This window comes from Sarcophilus harrisii, chromosome 1 (genome assembly GCF_902635505.1).
Source record: "Sarcophilus harrisii chromosome 1, mSarHar1.11, whole genome shotgun sequence".
NCBI lineage: Eukaryota > Metazoa > Chordata > Mammalia > Dasyuromorphia > Dasyuridae > Sarcophilus > Sarcophilus harrisii.
Window position 1 is genome coordinate 436,222,386 of NC_045426.1, and position 18,751 is coordinate 436,241,136.

Below are 18,751 nucleotides of genomic sequence, written 5' to 3' on the forward strand. Positions count from 1 at the left end.
CCAATTTATTTATGATCTCATTCTTTATGCCTAGATCATGAACCCATTTTGACCTTATCTTGGTGTACAGAGTTAAGTGTGGGTCAATGCCTAGTTTCTGCCATACTAATTTCCAATTTTCCCAGAAATTTTTGTCAAATAATGCATTCTTATCCCCAAAACTGGGGTCTTTGGGTTTTCAAATCTAGATAATTAAAGTTATTGGCTGTTTTGTCCTTTGAACCTAACCTATTCCATTGATCAACTAGTCATTTCTTAGCCAATACCAGATGGTTTTAGTAACCTGCCTTATAATATAATTTTAGATCTGGTACAATAGCCACCTTCATTTGATTTTTTTTTTTCATTCATTCCCTTGAAATTCTTGACCTTTTGTTTTTCATATGAACTTTGTTGTTATTTTTCTAGGTCATCAAAATAGTTTTTTGGAATCTGATTGTTATAAGCCTAAATAAATAGAATTAGTTTAGGTAGTATTGTCATCTTTATTATATTTGCTAGCCCAATCCAAAAGCATTTAATGTTTTTCCAGTTGGTTAGATCAGACTTAATTTGTGTGGAAAGTGTTTTGTAGTTTTGCTCATAAAGTTTCTGATTTTCCCTTGGCAGATAGATTCCTAAATATTTTATACTATCAGTAGTTACTTTAAATGGAATTTCTCTTTGTAACTCTGACTTGGATTTTGTTAGCGATGTATAAGAATGCTGATGACTTACGTGGGTTTATTTTAAAACCAGCAACTTTGCTAAAGTTGTGGATTATTTTTAATAAATTTTTAGTAGAATCTCAGGGTTCTCTAAGTATACCATCATATCATCAGGAAAGAGTGATAATTTGGTTTCCTTATTGCCTATTCTTATTCCTTTAATCTCTTTCTCAGCTCTTATTGCCAAAGCTAGCATTTCTAATACAATATTAAATAGTAATGGTGATAGTGGACAGCCTTGTTTCACTCCTGATCTTCTTGGGAATGGTTGCAGTTTGTCCCCATTACATCTGATGCTTACTGCTGGTTTTAAATAAGTGCTACTGATTATTTTAAGGAAAAGTCCATTTATTCCTATACTCTCAAGTGTTTTAATAGGAATGGATGTTGGATTTTATCAAATGCTTTTCTGCATCTATTGAGATGATCATATGTTTTTTTAATTTGGTTATTAATATGGCCACTTATGCTGATAGTTTTCCTAATATTGAACCAGCCCTGCATTCCTGATATAAATCCTACTTGATCATGGTGAATTATCCTGGGGATGATTTTCTGTAGTCTTTTTGTTAATATTTTATTTAAGATTTTAGCATCAATATTCATTAGGGAGATTTGTCTATAATTTTCTTTCTCTGTTTTCAACCTACCTGGTTTAGGTATCAGTACCATGTCTGTGTCATAAAAGGAATTTGTTAGGATTCCTTCATTTCCTATTTTTTCAAATAGTTTATAAAGCATTGGGACTAATTGTTCTTTGAATGTTTGGTAGAATTCACATATAAATCCATCTGGTCCTGGGGATTTTTTTTTAGGGAGTTGATTAATAGCTTTGTTCTATTTCTTTTTGAAATGGGAGTATTTAAGCAATTTACTTCCTCCTCTGATAATCTGGGAAGCCTATATTTTGAGGTATCATCCATTTCACTTAGGTTATCAAATTTATTGGCGTAAAATTGGGCAAAGTAACCCCTTATTATTTCTTTAATTTCCTCTTCATTGGTGGAAAGTTCTCCCTTTTCATTTTTAAGATTACTAATTTGATTTTCTTCTCAAGTTTTTCTAATCAGATTTACCAAAGGTTTATCAATTTTATTGGTTTTTTCATAAAACCAACTCTTGATTTTATTTATTAGTTCAATAGTTTTTTTACTTTCAATATTATAAATTTCTCCATTTCAAGTTTAGTAATTGATTGGGGGTTTTTAATTTGGTCTTTTTCTCAAGAAATGAGAATGAGAAGGTCAATGAATTGGGCTTGCAGCTTTTTAAGTTGCAAGCCCAATTCATTGACCTTCTCATTCTCTATTTTGTTCAAGTAATCCTCTAATCCCCTTATTACCACTTTGGCTGCATTCCCACAAATTTTGGTATGATGTCTCACCGTTGTCATTATCTTGAGTGAAGTTATTAATTGTATCTATAATTTGCTGTTTCACCCAACCATTCTTTAAGATGAGATTATTTAGTTTTCAATTACTTTTTGATTTATTTACACCTAACTTTTTGTTGAATGTAGTTTTTATTGCGTGATCTGAAAAGAAAGCATTTACTATTTCTGCCTTCCTGCATTTAATTTTGAGGTCTTTATGTCCTAATATATGGTCAATTTTTGTGTAGGTTCCATGAGCTGCTGAGAAGAAAATATACTCCTTTTTGTCACCATTCAGTTTTCTCCAGAGATCTATCATACCTAAATTTTCTAATATTCTATTTACCTTTTTAATTTCTTTCTTATTTGTTTTGTGATTTGATTTATCTAAATCTGAGAGTGCAAGATTGAGGTCTCCCACACAGTTTTGCTGTCTATTTCTTTTTGCAACTCTCTTAACTTCTCCTTTAGGAAGTTAGATGCTATACCACTTGGTGCATATATGTTTAATACTGATATTGCTTCATTGTCTATAGTACCTTTTAGCAAGATATAGTTTCCTTCCTTATCTCTTTTACTTAGATCAATTTTTGCTTTTACTTGATCTGAGATAAGGATGGCTACCCCTGCTTTTTTGACTTTGCCTGAAGCATAATAGATTTTGCTGCAGCCTTTTACCTTTACTCTGTATGTATCTCCCTGTTTTAAATGTGTTTACTGTAAACAACATATTGTAGGGTTCTGACTTTTGATCCATTCTGCTATCTACCTCCTCTTTATGGGGGAGTTCATCCCATTCACATTTACGGTTAAAATTACTAATTCTGTATTTCCTGCCATCCTAATATCCCCAGCTTATGCTTTTCTTTTTCTTGCCGTCCTTCCCCACTTCCTTAGTATTAAACTTATTGGTCCCACTTGTGTCACCCAGCTCTCCCTCTTTAGTATCTCTCCCTCTTCCCTTTGAATTCCTTCCCCTTTCTTGTACCCTTCCCTTATTACTCTTTTTCCTTTTCCCTTTTCCTCTCCCACTTTTTAATGAAGTGAGAGAAGATTCTCTGTAAAACAAATGTGTCAATTATTTCCTCTTTGAGCCAACTCTGATGAGAGTAAGATTTGCACAATGTTCCTCCCCCTCTCTAAGTTCCCTCAGATATGATAGGTTTCCTTTGCCTCATCGACGCATGTAGTTTCCCTCTTTTTATCTCCCTTTCCCCTTTTTCTGACACTATCCCCTTTCCATTTCTACTTCCCTTTTTTATGCTATATCAGTAAAATCAAATTATACATGTGATTTTTATGTATATCCACAACAGAAATACAGTTCTCAAGAGTTCCTTTTACCTTTTTCTACTTGTCTTGAGTCCTATTGTTGGAGATCAAATTTTTTAAGTCCGTTTTTTTCTTTAAAAACAGATGGAATTGTTCTGTTTCATTAAATGTCCATCTTCTTCCATGGAAAAATATGCTTAACTTAGCTGGGTAGTTTATTCTTGGCTGCATTCCAAGTTCTTTTGCCTTTTGGAATATCAAATTCCAGGCCCTTCGATCCTTTAATGTTGAGGCAGCCAGATCTTGTGTGACCCTTATTGTGGCACCTTGGTATTTGAACTGTTTTTTCCTGGCTGCTTGTAGGATTTTTTTTCTCTAGTCTGAAAATTCTGAAGTTTGGCCACAATATTCCTTGGAGTCTTTATTTTAGGGTCTTTTTCAGAAGGTGTTCGATGGATTCTTTCCACGCCTATTTTACCTTCCGGTTCTATTACTTGTGGGCAGTTCTCTTTAATGATTTCCTGTAAAATAGTATCTAGGGTCTTTTTTTCATCATAATTTTCGGGTAGTCCGATGATCCTTAGGTTTTCTCACCTAGATCTATTTTCCAGGTCTGTTGTTTTTTCAAGTAAATATTTGACATTTTTTCCAATCTTAAATTTTTTTGGTTTTGCTTGACTGATTCTTCCTGTTTCAATGAATCAGTCATTTCTATTTGTTCAGTTCTGATTTTTAGTGTGTTATTTTCTTCATTAGCTTTTTTTACTTCTTTTTGTATGTGTCCTATTGAGTTTTTAAATGAGTCATTTTGCTCTATGGACTTTTTTTCCATTTCACTAATTTTTTTTTTTTTTTTAAGTGAGTTATTTTCTTTCTCCAATTCACAAATTCTGTTTCCCTGCACTTCTTGGGAGTTTTTTACCTTTTCTAATTCACATTTCAGGAAGTTGTTTTCTTTTTCCACTTTATCAAATTTTTCTTTTAGTGAGTTATATGTCTTTTCTGTTCTCTCTTGCATAGCTTCTCTTTCCTTTCCCCATTTTTCTTCTAGTTCTCTTTTAAGGTTTTTAGTAGTCTCTTCTAGGAAAGCCTTTTGTATTGGGGACCAACAATTGTCTGGAGACTGTCTGCTATTAGTCTCTTCAGGGATGAAAACCTGTTCTCTTTCTGAATAGAAACTATCAATGTCCTTTTGATTTTCTTACTCATTTTGTTAAAGGCTGTAGAGTCTGCCTTCAGGGCCAGGAGGTTACCAGCTTCCTCTGCAGAGCAGTGAAAGATGTATAGACAGGTAGCTGTCCTGCTAGCCGGCTGCAAAAAGCAGGGAGGTACTGGAGTGCTCTGGGAAAGAGTTCCCCACCTGGAAGTAACTCAGGCCTGCAGGGCAGAACTGGGAAAGTGCCCTGCAAAGAAGCCCTGCTGTGTGAGATAATGACTGCTGTGGGGCTAGAGGCTGAGCAGTGAGAGTTTCACTATCCCAAGCCAAATCCTGCCCTGGGGCTGTGGGTATTAGCAATTGAGCAGTGAATGGATTTGCAGGGACTGGAAGTGTCTCTGCCCCTGAAGCACAGTCCTGTTATCTATTGCTCCATCCCGAGCCTCCCACTGTGCCAATTAGAGGCTGCCAATGTTAGATTCTGGCGTTTTTTAGAGTACCCTCTGTTTTAGGCTTTAATTTCTCTGCCAGCTTACTGCTTTGTAATCAAGACAGAGCAGTTAGCCTATAGCAGAGTGGTCTCTATAACTTCTCTAGCCACAGAGATCACCCCTGCCCCTGGTCTGCTCAGGACACTAGTCTCTCACTGCCTGCTCTAGTCTGTTCCTGGCCCCTCAGGACAAACCTTTCCTGGTGATCTTCCAGATTGACTTCAGCTGGTAAGTTGTATGCTTCTGATCTTCATGAATTTAAGCAGTGAAGAGCTATTTCTGAGGCTGGATAAAATAGATGGTTATGAGGGGAAGGAGAGGAGCTTAGAAAGTCGCCTGTGCCTTTTCTGCCATCTTGGCTCCACCCCGCAAAGCCTGTGCATACCTTTTGACCCAGCAGTACCTAGATCTGTATCCCAAAGAGATTGAAAGGAAAAGGAAAAGAACTATGTTCAAAAATATTTATATCAGCTCTTTTGGTGGTAGCAAAGAATTGGGAATTGAAGGAATACATATCAGTTGGGGGACGACAGGATAAGTTGTGCCAAATGATTTTGCTGGAATACTATTTTACTATAAGGAATGATGGACTAGATGATTTCGGGGGGACAAACATTAAGACTTGTATGAACTGATGGAAAATGAAGTGAACAGAACCAGGAGATCATTGTACATAGTAATAGCAATATTGTATTGATTTATCTGCTCTGATCAATATTATGGACCAAGACAATCACAAAGGATTCATTTTGAAAAATGCTATCCACATCTAAAGAGAAAACTTGGAAGTATTTTTTTTTTTTACTTTTTAAATATTTCTTGCTTTGGGGAGATAATATGGTTAATGTAAAGATATGTTTTGCATGATTTCATATGTACCATTTGTATTGTCCACTTTTTCAATGGTTGAGGGAGGGGCTGGATGAAAGGAAAAAATTTGAAACTCAAAATTTAAAAAAGAAATGTAAAAATAAGTAATAAATGTAGGTAAAAATCTCAATAAGCCCTTGAAATTGATCAAGTGTCATGAGGGTAATAAGTATTTTGACTTTGCCCCATCCTAGTAAGTCACTCTACTTCTCTGTGTTACTTAAACCTTAAAATTTGGGATTTGGAATATGTAATCTTTGAAATTACATAAATAAAGAAGGTATCTTAAAATTTTATGAATTCCTAAATGAGGAAGGTAGTGAATCTGAACTTTTCAACAACAAATTCTTCATCTAGGAGCAGGACTTTGGGGAATTTGTAGCTATCTTACATAATATCCTTAAATACCTATAGGAGAAAATGGCTGATCCTTGGCAAGAATGCATGGAATATGCAATAATTCTCGCAAGAAAAGCTGGAGAGGTAAGTTGGATCATATATATATGGATGGGTACACAATATATGTTGCTATTTTAAATGAAATTTTTAAAAAATGAAACACTTTTCTTTTGGCTAAATATCACTTTTTAATTCAAAGAAATAATCCTTTATCTCCTGGATTAAAATATTACTATTATTATAATGAAAAGATGACAGAATTGAGTCTAAAGTTCAATTTTAGATACTCTTGAATTTATGATGTTGGAAAGAGTCTTGGAAAAAGCTTAGATTAGTAATCAGATGATATGATTTTTTAGTTTCACCTCTTCTACTAATTAGCTATGTGCCTTGGTAAATTGCTCTTTTCTTTAGACCTTAGTTTTGTTACTTATAAAATGAGGGAAGTGGTAAGCTTATCTTTAAAGTAGTCCTTCCAGCTGTAACCCTCCTTGCATTATCTCTGAAGGATAATTTTATGTAATTTAAGGTAGATTATAGTAGGTATTGTTGAGTAGTAGTTTCATGTTTCATATCATTTGTGTTTTTTTCTGGGAATTGTTCATTTTTTTTCCCCCAATGTGTTTACTCAAAACAATCTCTTTAGATGATTCGGGAAGCTTTAAAAAAAGAGATGGCTGTCATGGTGAAGAGTTCTCCAGCAGATCTGGTTACAGCAACTGACCAAAAAGTTGAAAAAATGATACTTTCTGCCATAAGAGAGAAGTTTCCTTCTCACAGGTATTTTTTTTTTTCAGTTTCAAGTATTGAAATACAGAGTTAAATACTGTAGAAATATAAACAATTGGGGTTGTAATTAAATTCATTGGAACTTTTTTTCGTTGTAGAAACTTCTGGTAAGGAAGTTCCTTGTGTCAAGGCAAATTGGAAGCTACTTTGCCACTTATACTCCTAGAGTGTTGCTTGGGGTATTGAGTGGTTAAATGATCTACCCAGAGCCACACAACTAGAATCGGGAGAGGTGGGGTTTGAATCCAGGTCACCTTGATTTGTAGGCCAGCTTTCTATCCATTAGGCTGGATGGCCTTTCTTTTGAAACTTCACTATCATATTTGCAATGGAACTTAGTTAGTATAAGATCAGGCTGTCTATTTTTGGCCCATGAAAGAAACTGGAAGGGTGATATAGATAGAGGGAGGCTTTGTGTAGGGGAGGAGGGAAGAAAATAACAACTCAAATACTGGCTGAAAAACACCCAGGAGAGAGGGAGAAGTTGAAACTACTAGTGAGGAAAGAGATGAGTTTGAAACCAAGGCAGGGAGACTTTCATGCTGTAGATAAAAGGGATTGACTTTATGAGGGGGAGAGAGGAAAAAACCCAGTTACACTTGTACAAGTAATTCAACCCTTGGTTTCCTTTACCAGTGTCTATTCTTAGCTGTAATCACAGCCGTTTTGCAGCAACTGCAAAGAAAAGCTTTAAGAAAGGATCATAGAGTTAGACCTGGAGGAGATCTGAGAGGCCTCTGGTCCAACTCCCTCACTTTAAAGATGAGGGAACTTGAGGCCAGAGGTGAAGAGATATGCCCAGGATAATTATATTAGCTACATGATTCAGTCCCCAGATTCCTCATGGCACTTTGCCTGGATCTTTCCTTTGTATTTATCTAAGTTTCCCCCCTTTTATTAATGTTGGTCTCGATCATTATATCCTGTCCTCATGTCACCACAAGGTAACTCTGCACCAGGTCTGCTTCAGGCAGAGAGAATGCTGCTGAATTGAACTGAAATAGCAAAGAAAAGGAAGGTTTAGAAAAGGGCAAAGACCCAACTGACTGAGGATACATGCTTATTTACATAAGATGCCTCTATAATTTAGACAGATCCGGGTTAGGGACATATGCATAGTACCTTGAATGGTTGGTTGGATATCATACTAATTCTTGTCCCTGTGCTTTTGATGTTCTTTATGTTTTCATCTTTGTATCCAATGCACTTTTCATTTTCTTGAACTCTGACTCCTATTAACTTTGCATTTATATTAAGTCCTACTAACTGTTTAAGAACTTGGATCTATATGGAATTGGATCTGTGTTCTTATAGACTTTCCAGAAGTAAAGGGGAACAACAGCAGAGGAGAGTATAGACAGAAAAAATGATGAATATGGGGTTAGAGGAATTGGGTTCAAAATTCCAAGGAAAAAAATTTTACATTTTTGATAAAGGCCTCATTTCTAAAATACATAGAGAATTGACTCAAATTTATAAGAATACAAACCATTCCCCAATTGATAAATGGTCAAAAGAAGATTTGAACAGTTTTCAATTGAAGTTAAAGCCATCTATCGTCATATGAAAAACTGCTCTAAATCACTATTGTTTAGAGAAATTAAAATTAAGACAATTCTGAGGTACCATTTCATACATCTCAGATTGGCTAAGGTAATTGAAAAAGATATTGATAAATGTGGGAGGGGATGTGGGAGAACAAGAGCAGTAATGCATTGTTGATGGAGTTTTGAATTGATCCAACCATTCTGAAGAGCAATTTGTGATTATGCCCAAAGGACTATCAAATTGTGCATACTCCTTGATCCAGCAATATATCTACTAGGTTTGTATTCCAAAAAGATCTTAAGGGAAAAGGACCCACATGTGCAAAAATGTTTTTAATAATCCTTTTTGAACTGTCAAGGAACTGGAAATTTATAATTGCTCATCAGTTGGGAAATGGCTGGATAAGTTATGGTATATGAATGTAATGAAATATTATTGTTGTACTGATACTAAGTGAAGTGAGGAGAACCAAGAGAACATTGTATATATCAACAACAAGATTATGTGATGATTAACTCTGATGAACTTGTCTCTTTTTAACAATGAGGTGATTCAAGGCAGTTCCAATAGACTTGTAATAGAAAGAGCCATCCACATCAAGAGAGGGAACTATGGAAACTGAATGTGGATCAAATGAAACAGTAGTTTCATTTTTTGTTGTTGTTCTTTGTGTGCTTGCTTTTTGTTGTTGTTGTGGGTCTTTATTTCTTTTATCTTTTGATCTGATTTTTCTTGTGCAGCATGACAAATATGAAAATATGTTTAGGAGATTGCTTGCTGTCTATGCAAGGGGGAGAAGGGAGAAAAATTTAGAGTACAAGGTTTTGCAGAGGTGAATGCTGAAAACTAATTTTGCATGCATTTTGAAAAATAAAAATTTATTTTAAAAAATTCCGGCTTTGCCACTATAACCTGTTTGGCAGTAGGCAAGTCAACTCTCAGGCTTTCATTTATTCATTTGCAAAATTAACATGTTGAAGTAGTTGCCAATTCCAATTCTAAATCTGTAATTTTAAGTTGGTGAGATTTTGTGAGAGTAGACTGCTAAGTTTGTGAAATGTCTTTAAGAAAATTAAAGTAAAATGAACTTGGTAACATTTGGTATTCTTATCCTTTAGTTTCATTGGTGAGGAATCAGTGGCTGCTGGGGAATACGGTGTCTTGACTGATAATCCCACATGGATAATTGATCCTATTGACGGAACTACTAATTTTGTTCATAGGTATGTACCAATCTAATAATACTACTATCAATACAATGAAAATTTTTTTACCATGTTTTGTAAGAATCAAATGAATTAATGAGTATAAAGGGCTTTGTAAGCATAGGTTCTATATAATGTTAGCTTTTTTTTTTTTGTCATTGTTATTAACTATTTTTTGTGTTGAATGCTATTGGGGTTTTTGTTTTGGAATTCTAAAACTTTTAACATTTCACCATTTAGAAAAATCATTGTCCTACTTAAGCTTTTTCAAAAAATAGCTAACTTTTACAAAACTATATCTAACATTGTTGTTTTTAATAAATACTATTTGACTTTCTCAATCAGGAATGTAGTTATTAGGGTTATAAACTTGTTCTATTTGTCATCAAATTGTCCCCTGGCTATCTTATATTCCTTTGTAGAACCAAATGAAAATTTAAATATTGAACAACATTAGGGGATTATAATGTATATGAGAAAGAGGATAGTCAGAAGAGACACAGATTCTGAAAAGAATAGGGAGTTAGTATAGATTAGAAAGAACAGTAAAGAAAAGGATTTCAAGGAAATATAACCAATTACCATTAGATAATAATAAGATTAATATTAAATGAATAGTGTTTTTTTTGTTGTTTCTTTTCTTTTTTTTTTTTTTTATGGAGATCAGGCATTTATACTAAAAAGAGCACTGTCTCAGGCATCAAGAAATCTGGATTAAATTCTCTGACAGTTTTTAATCTATATGAGTTGGGCAAGTAGTTTAGCTTCTATGGGCCTTAGTTTCATATCTGTAAAATGGGAAGTTGGACTTGATGGCCTTTTGAGATACATAAGGTCCACAGTAGTTTTAGATCTATGATCTTTGTCAATGTCTCTCATCTCTCTTTACCTATACATACACATAGAGGTTGTCTTGAGTCTATCCTAGCCCTTTCACTTATTGCCTATTTGACCTTTGTCAAGTCATTCATCTCACAGAGTCTCAGTTTCCTCATTTATAAAAAGCAAGCTTTTATTGTTCCTTTTGACCCTAAATGTATAAACAATAAATAGCCTCAAAGGAGAAAGTATTTCCTGATCTTCTTTGTATTGCTTGGTAATATGACCACACATGTGCTAGTGCCAGTTTCTTTTGATTATTTACAACTTATTGTTATGTTTTCATTGTGATCATTTATACCTCAAAAATTGGCAAATGTTACAGATCTAAGCTTACATTACATTGATAGACTTAAGAAAGTAATGGAGAAAATGTCAATATTCATATTAAACTTAAAAGTATAATCATGTATCTCCTCCACATCCAAAGAGGGTTAGTTATTAAGATTTACCAACATACCTCTGTCCATATCCTCCCATCTTCTCTATTGAACTCCTTTTAGGCACAAACTCAATACTTTTCATGTGTGATCCAGTTCTAACTTTTAATTAGTGCTCTTGCTTTCTGGATCTTGTCTCTCTCCTAAGATAAGTAGTTGATGTCTGTATGTTAATCTTACTGTGCTTCCATAGTTGTGATTTTCTTTTTGGCCTGTTCTCTGATTTCATCGGTATTGGGTTCTTTCCACTAATATAGGTCAACAATTTTTTGAAATTTAGTCTTAGAGAATTTCCTGGGAATACTGAGAGATTAAATGACTTGCCCTGGGTTATATACTTGTGTGTCAGAGATAGAATTTGAACCCAGTCTTTCCTGACTCTACTGCCTGTCATAGAGGTGATTATGGAATCCTAAATAGCTAATTCTGATTTTTGTACTGCTCCTCCCAGAAGTGGCACTCTGGTTCAACAAACAACTTGTTCAATAAAATTCAATATTAATCTTAAATCTCAGTTATTTTAAATAATAAATGCCTTTATTGGTATTGAATAGTATTGTGGCTTTGCTAGAATGTAAAGAAGTCTTTTGTTTTGAGATTTAAAATTAGAAAAGAAGCTAGTATTTTCCCCTCCTAATAGTTTAAAGGGATTCTGAAAATAATTTAGTCATAGTGACAATGTACTTATCAACTTGTTCAAGTCAAGTCAGCAAACATTTATTAAGTGTTCTGCTGTGCATCAGACACTATGTTAAAACCTGAGAATACAAAGAAAGGCAAAAAGTAATTCCCATTTTCAAGGCACTCTCGAATAATGAGGGAAACAACATGCAAACACCTATGTACAAGTGATATATACAAAATAAATTGGAAGAAGGCACTAAAATAAGGAGGATTGGAAAAGGCTTCTTACAGAAGATAGAACTTTAGTTGAGTCCTGAAGGAATCCAAGAAAGCCAGGAAGCAGAAATGAAGAGGTAGAACATTCTAGGCATGGGGGTTAGATAGTGAAAATTCCCAGACTCAGGAGATGAGTGTCACTAGATTGCATAATATAGAGGTGTAGGGGAGGGAAGGGAGTAAGTTGTAAGAAGACTGGAAATTTGGGTGCCATCTTCTAAAGCTCTTTAAAAATCAAACAGATTATTTGACATTTGCTCCTGGAGGAAAGAGACCACAGGAATTTACTGAATAGAAGAATGTCATGGTCAGATGTGTACTTTGGAATAATCAATTTGACAATTGAATGAAGAAAGAATTAATTGATTTAGAAAGAGATTTAAAGTAGGGAGATCAATTAGCAGGCTGTTGCAAATAGTTCAAGTGTGAAGTGATATTGTAAAGTGATTGCAATATCAGAAGAGAGAAGAGATGTTAGATGTTAGAAATGTTAAAGGCGTTTATTATACCTTTAAGATTTAATAGGACAAGATTTGACACCTGATGGCATATGTAGTGAGAGAGAGTGAGAAGTTAAGGATGACACCTAGGTTGTCAGCTTGGATACCTGGAGGATAATGGTACTCTTAACACTAATAGGGAAATTGGAAAGAGGGAAGGAGTGAAAGATTACTTCAGTTTTGGACATGTCAAGTTCAGGATACTTATGAATAGACATCCAATTCAACATGAACCTGGAGATCAGTAGAAGGATAGGATTATACATGTAGATCTAAAAATCATCTGCACAGGGACAAGAATTGAGTCTATCAGTACTGCTGAGCTCATCAAGTGAAATAGTATATATATATAGAGAAGAACAGACTTCATCTCTCCCTCATATACATATACCCTGGGGGATTATCTGTCTTTATCTGATGTAACCCAGCTCCTGCTTCTTGCCTTCATAAAGGGCATAATGCTTCCATACCATACTTCCTTTTACAAAGAAAAACTTTTAACCTCTTCCTCCTTTAATGATATAAATGTTATTATCCACCAAATTTAGAATTGGCTAATAAAAGATTAACATTATGCTTCTATGAAAGCAGGCTTTAATTGCAGAACCAAAAGATCATTTATTATTATTTTTAAAAGTGTTTTATTGATAATAATTTATCTTTTTATCACTGTCTTTTTTTTGGGGGGGGAATTTCTTTTTTCACCTATTACAATCTGAATTGTCATTACAAAGAAAAACAGCTAAATAAGAAATATTAGTATTTATTCAATAGTCAATCAAACTATCATTTATTAAGTCTTTACCATGAGGCAAGCATAATGCTAAATAATGAAGATACAGATACTTGTAGAAAAAAAAAATACAGTCCCTACTGAAGAGTTTACATTCTTATAGGGGAATAAACATAAAAGTAATCTGAAAGGAGAGGAATGTCTGGAAGGCAAAGATATTCCCAATTAGAGGTAGAGACACGGGGGTGGAGGTATTTCTGATGTGTGGACTCCAGGGCTGTAGATGAGGATTCTGCTTGGTAGAATTCCCACCTGACTCTATTTAATATTCTATTTTGGTAATTCTCTGCCTCTCTGTTGTGAGGTGGGAGGTATCTTTCATTACCTGTTCTCCTAAACCATCATTTTTTTTTTCTTCAGCTAAGCAATAAACATTTATTAAGCACTTACTAAATGTCAGGCATTCCTGAGCACTAGATACAAAAAGAGGCAAAAGACAGTTCCTTCCTGCAAGAAGTTTTCAGTGTAACAAGAGAGACAACAAGGTTACAAATATGTACAAAGCTATAAATAGGATAAAAAGAAAATAATTAAAAGAGAGAAGACACTGTAATTAAGAAGTATTAGGGAAGGCTTTCTGTAGAAGGTAGCACTTTACTTAGTAAGGAAGGAAGGGAGATAAGTATTTGGAGGGAAGGAGGAAGATCATTCTAGCACAGCCAGAGGAAAATGCTTGGAGCTAAGAGATGTAATGTCTTTGTCAAATATCCAGAAGATCAGCATCATTAGATGGAAGAATACTTGTTGGGTAGGAAGGTATAAGAAGATTGGAAAAGTAGGAGGGGGCTAAATTATGAAGGGGTTTGAATGCCCAGAGCATTTTGCATTTGCTCCTGTAGGCAATAGACACTAGAATTTATTGAGTGGGAGAGAGGATAACATGATCAGATCTGAACTTGAGAAAAATCACTTTAGTGACAGAATGGAGGATAAATTGGAGTGGAGGGAGGCAGATCCACAGCAGGCTATTATGCTAATGCAGTTGTGAGGTGATGAGAGCTGGCACTAGGGTCTCAGCAATTATATGAGGAGAGAAAGGGACATATTTGAGAAATATTCAAGAGGTAAAATTGACAGACCTTGGCAACTGCTTGGATATGGAGGGATGAGAGCTGGCGACTCCTAGGTTGTGAGCCTGAGGATCTGTGAGAATAGTGGTGCCTTCTAAAGGGAAATTAATACATCGGGGGGAGGTTTAGGATGAAAGCTAATGAGTTCCATTTTAGATATAGAGTTTCAAGATATTTACTGGAATCCAGTTTGAGAATTCTGAAAAGAAGTTAGAGATGTGAGATTAGAGGTCAGTAGAGAAACTGGGGCAAGAAAGGTAGATTTGAGAATCATCTGCATGAATATGATAATCCATGGGTCTTAATAAGATCCCCAAGTGAAGGGTTAGAGAGGGGAAACAGACAAGGGCCCAGGACAGGATGATGTGGGAAATCTATATTTAGAGGCCATAATCTGAAGCAAAGAAACTGGGAAAGAGCAGTCTGATAGGTAGGAGAAAAACCAGAAACTTAGAGAGAAGAGATTACCAGGGAAGAGAAGTGATTAATAGAGTCAAGAACTATAGAGAAGTCAGGGAAAATGAAGATTGAGAAAAGACTATTGTATCTGAAAACTATGAGAATTGCCTTGGAGAGCAGTTTAAGTGGAATGATAACATTGGAAGCCAGATTATAATGTGTTAAAAAGAGAATGAGAGAAAAGTGGAGCCACTTATTGTACGTGGCTTTTTTGAGGAGTTCATTTATAATGGGCAGAAGAAATAAAAGATGATAGTTAAAAGGGATAGAAGAATCAAATGAGAGTTGGTTTTTTTCAGGATAGGGGAGTTATGAGCATGTTTATAGGCTGTAGAAAATCAGTCAGACAGGGATAAATTGAAAATAAATGAAAGGTTGGAAGTGACAAAGGGGGCAATCTGTTGAAGGAGAAGGGATAGAATGGGATCACTTGAATAAGTAGAGCTGTTAATATTGGTAAGAAGTGAATCCACTTCTTAAAGGAAGAATTAATGGCAGAAGTTTTCTGAGTGATAGGAGATGAGGAAGAAGGAGCTGATGGTGAATGGCCTTAATTTTTTCTATAAAATATGAGACAAGTTTTCATCTGAGAGTGATAAAGTGATATTTAATGATATTTTCTGTTATTTAAAAAAAAAAAAAAAACTTTTAAAAAAGTTTTGTTTTGGGTTCCATTTTAAGTTTCAACTTCCTCCCTGCCTTCTTCCTCACCCTGCCCTATAGTAGATCATATGCATACTTCTGCTGATCAGTTATTTCTGTGGAGGAAAATAGCATCTTCCTTCATAGGTCCTTTGTATTTTATTTGAATATTTATATTAAATAGCTTAGTTGTTCACAGTTAATTCTTTTTTTTTTTTTTGCTGAGGCAATTGGGGTCAAGTGACTTGCCGAGATTCACACAGCTGGGAAGTGTTAAGTGTCTGAAGCCAGATTTGAACTCAGGTCCTCCTGACTTCAGGGGTGGTGTTTTATCCACTGTACCACCTAGCGCCCTGTTTCCCCCTCCCCCTCAGTTAATTCTTAAAACAGTATTGCTGCTCCTATATACAATATTATCTTGGTTCTATATGCTTATTTCATTTTTCATTATTTTATTCAAATCTTCCCATACAGTTTAAAATCAGCTTTGTTATTTTAATTTCTTAGCAATCTATCAGTCATATAGCACAATTTGGTGAGCCATTTCCCAAACTATGGGCATCCCACCACAAAGAGAACTGGTATAAATATTTTGCTCTGATCATCTGGGGAGATAGGCCTGAGTAGTATTGTTGCATCAAAAGATATGCATAATTTTATAATTTTTTATACATAATTGTACATTGCTCTTCAAAATGATCGGATAAATTTGCAATTCTACCAGTAATGTATTAATGTACTACTTTTTACATATCTCTTCCACTTTTTGCCATTTTCCTTTTCTATCATTTTAATCTATCTCTTAGGTGTCAGATATTTTAAAGTTTTAATTTGCATTTCTTTAACCAATAATGATTATATAGAGCTTTGATTTCTTTTTCCAAAAGTAGCCTGTTCATATCATTTGACCACTTATCAACTAGGGAATGACAGTGACTCATTCTTATAAATTTGACAAAGTTCCCTATATGGTAGAACTTTATCTGAAAAATTGTTTACAAAATTCCTTTCCTCCCTCCAATTTTTGCTTTCTTTTTAATCTTGGCTACATTGGTTTTATTTGTGTAAAACCTTAAATATCCCTTTTAATTTAATGTAATCAGACTTAACCATTTTATATCTCATAGTGTTTTCTATCTTTTAAGTCTAGTAAATTGGTCACTTTAAAATTTTTTTCAATACTATTTTATTTTTCTAAATACATGTAGATAGTTTTCATTCTTAATTTTTGTATGTTTTTGTGTTCCAAATTTTTCTCCCTCTATCCCTTACCTCCCTCTTCTCCAAGAGAGCATGTAATTTGATGTATATTAAATATGTGCAGTTCTTTTAAACATAATTCCATATTTTTCATGTTATGCAAGAAATATTGGATCAAAAGGGAAAAATCATGAGAAAGAAAAAAAAACATAACAAACAAAATAGATGAAAATGCTATGTTTCAATTCATATTCAATTTCCATAGTTTTCTCTCTTGAAGCAGACGGTATGTTCCATCCTAAGTCTTTTGGAATTGCCTTGAATCTTATCAGTAATTTTTTTTTTTAAAAAAAAATCTTTTTTTTTTTTAACTTACCAATGATCACTTTCATATATAAAGAAACAAAAAAGAGGATTGGATATGGAATTATGAATCTCCATTGTAATCAACCATTAACAGATTTAAAAGGTAGTTCTCAAGCTGCCTCATCTCCTTCTGGAATTTCTTTCATTCTCTTTTGTAAATTTGAAATATATTCTATTGATTTTTTTTCTTTCTTCTTTTTCTTTTGAAATCATTATCGCTGTCCCCTTTTTTTCCTCCTCAAAATCTAAAAGCTCTTCTTTGTGATAGATAAGTACAATTAGGTAAATGGAATCCATACTTTAGACATCTCTAAAAATGTATATTACATTCTTTATCTCTAGTTCATTATCACCTCTCTATTTATACTTAATGTACTTAATATATGTCATCTTGAAGATACTTGGAAAGAATTATTTTTTTAAAATTTAGTTGTCCTGATAAAGAGAAAGTAGCTTTTAATTTGAAATAAAGTCAGAATAGTTCAAAACTCTATTTATTTATGAGAAATGTTTAAGTCATTTAAAAATAAAACTAAAAGGTTATTATATCATAGTTTTTCTTCTGTAGAAAAAAAGCAAATAATATTTTGCATTTTTTTCATATTATTTGAAGCTGTCAGCATAGAATTTGTGCATAGCTTTGCAAATGGGTTTTACCAAAAAAAGTCTTATTTATTTGGAATATTTGTTATCTTTCTTGTTTTTATTTTTTTTTTAAGATTTCCATTTGTAGCTGTTTCCATTGGCTTTGTTGTGGGGAAAAAGGTATGTAGGTATTTTAAATTTATAGGCATTGAAATCTGTCTTGAACTATGGAATATTATTTTCTTGGAAAAAGATTTCTGAATTTCACTGCAATTGGTTAATGTATATATATGAACAATATAATTGTACATACCTAGTATTGTACATGAAAATAATTGTTAATTATTATTACATATCTTTGCAATGAAGAAAATTAGAATTAGCCTTCAAATATTTTAATAAATTCCAAGAAAAATGTGTGGACTTTTTGCTTAGTCTAAACCCGTTTATTTGATTTTGTAAATGTGGGTTCTTTAAATAAAGATAAAGAAGGGATTGACTTCAGATGTGACTTGATAGATTTTGAATAAATATAAAAGTTTTCCTGACAAGGGAGTATTATGAAACATCAGAATTAACTTTGACATTAGGCCTTTTTCACCAGATTAATCTACAGGTATTCATTGGGCACCTGTTACCTGCAAAGTATAATGAGCATATAAAAGAAATGAAAGACTCTAGTCCCTGCTTACCAGGATTTCACATTAAATAAGGAGATAAAATGTGTGTGTGTGTGTGTGTGTGTGTGTGTGTGTGTGTGTATGTGTGTGTGTGTGTGTGTGTGTAAGTATATATATAATATATATATATGTTTATGTTCAAATATAAGACACCATGTTATAAAAAAGGACAAGAGATGGTAGATTCAAGAATTCAGATGGAAGAGAATTTGTCTAGGACAATTAAGGAAGAGGTCATTGAGGAGATGCTATTTGAAGTGTATAGGATTTGTGCATAGTTAGAAGTGGGGACAATATTGGAGAAATAGAAAATAAATTAGGAACAAGAGCACAAAGTTGGAAAAATAAAATGTATGTTCACAAATGTTGGGACTACTAGAATGGTTTGGTTGGATGAAGAATTTGTATAGAGGACTAATGAAAGAGAA

General features: G+C 33.9%; 1 protein-coding gene across 2 annotated transcripts in view; it reads left to right on the top strand.

Moving 5' to 3' along the window:
* Positions 1-18,751, top strand: part of IMPA1 (inositol monophosphatase 1) — a 43,997-nt gene that overhangs the window by 13,193 nt on the left and 12,053 nt on the right. For both annotated transcript variants that reach the window (XM_031946224.1, XM_031946223.1), the window contains 4 exons: positions 6,283-6,351; positions 6,914-7,047; positions 9,723-9,827; positions 17,778-17,823. In XM_031946224.1, coding sequence (XP_031802084.1) covers positions 6,289-6,351; positions 6,914-7,047; positions 9,723-9,827; positions 17,778-17,823 — 348 coding nt within the window. In that variant the 5' untranslated portion in view covers positions 6,283-6,288. The remainder of the gene's footprint in view (positions 1-6,282; positions 6,352-6,913; positions 7,048-9,722; positions 9,828-17,777; positions 17,824-18,751) is intronic.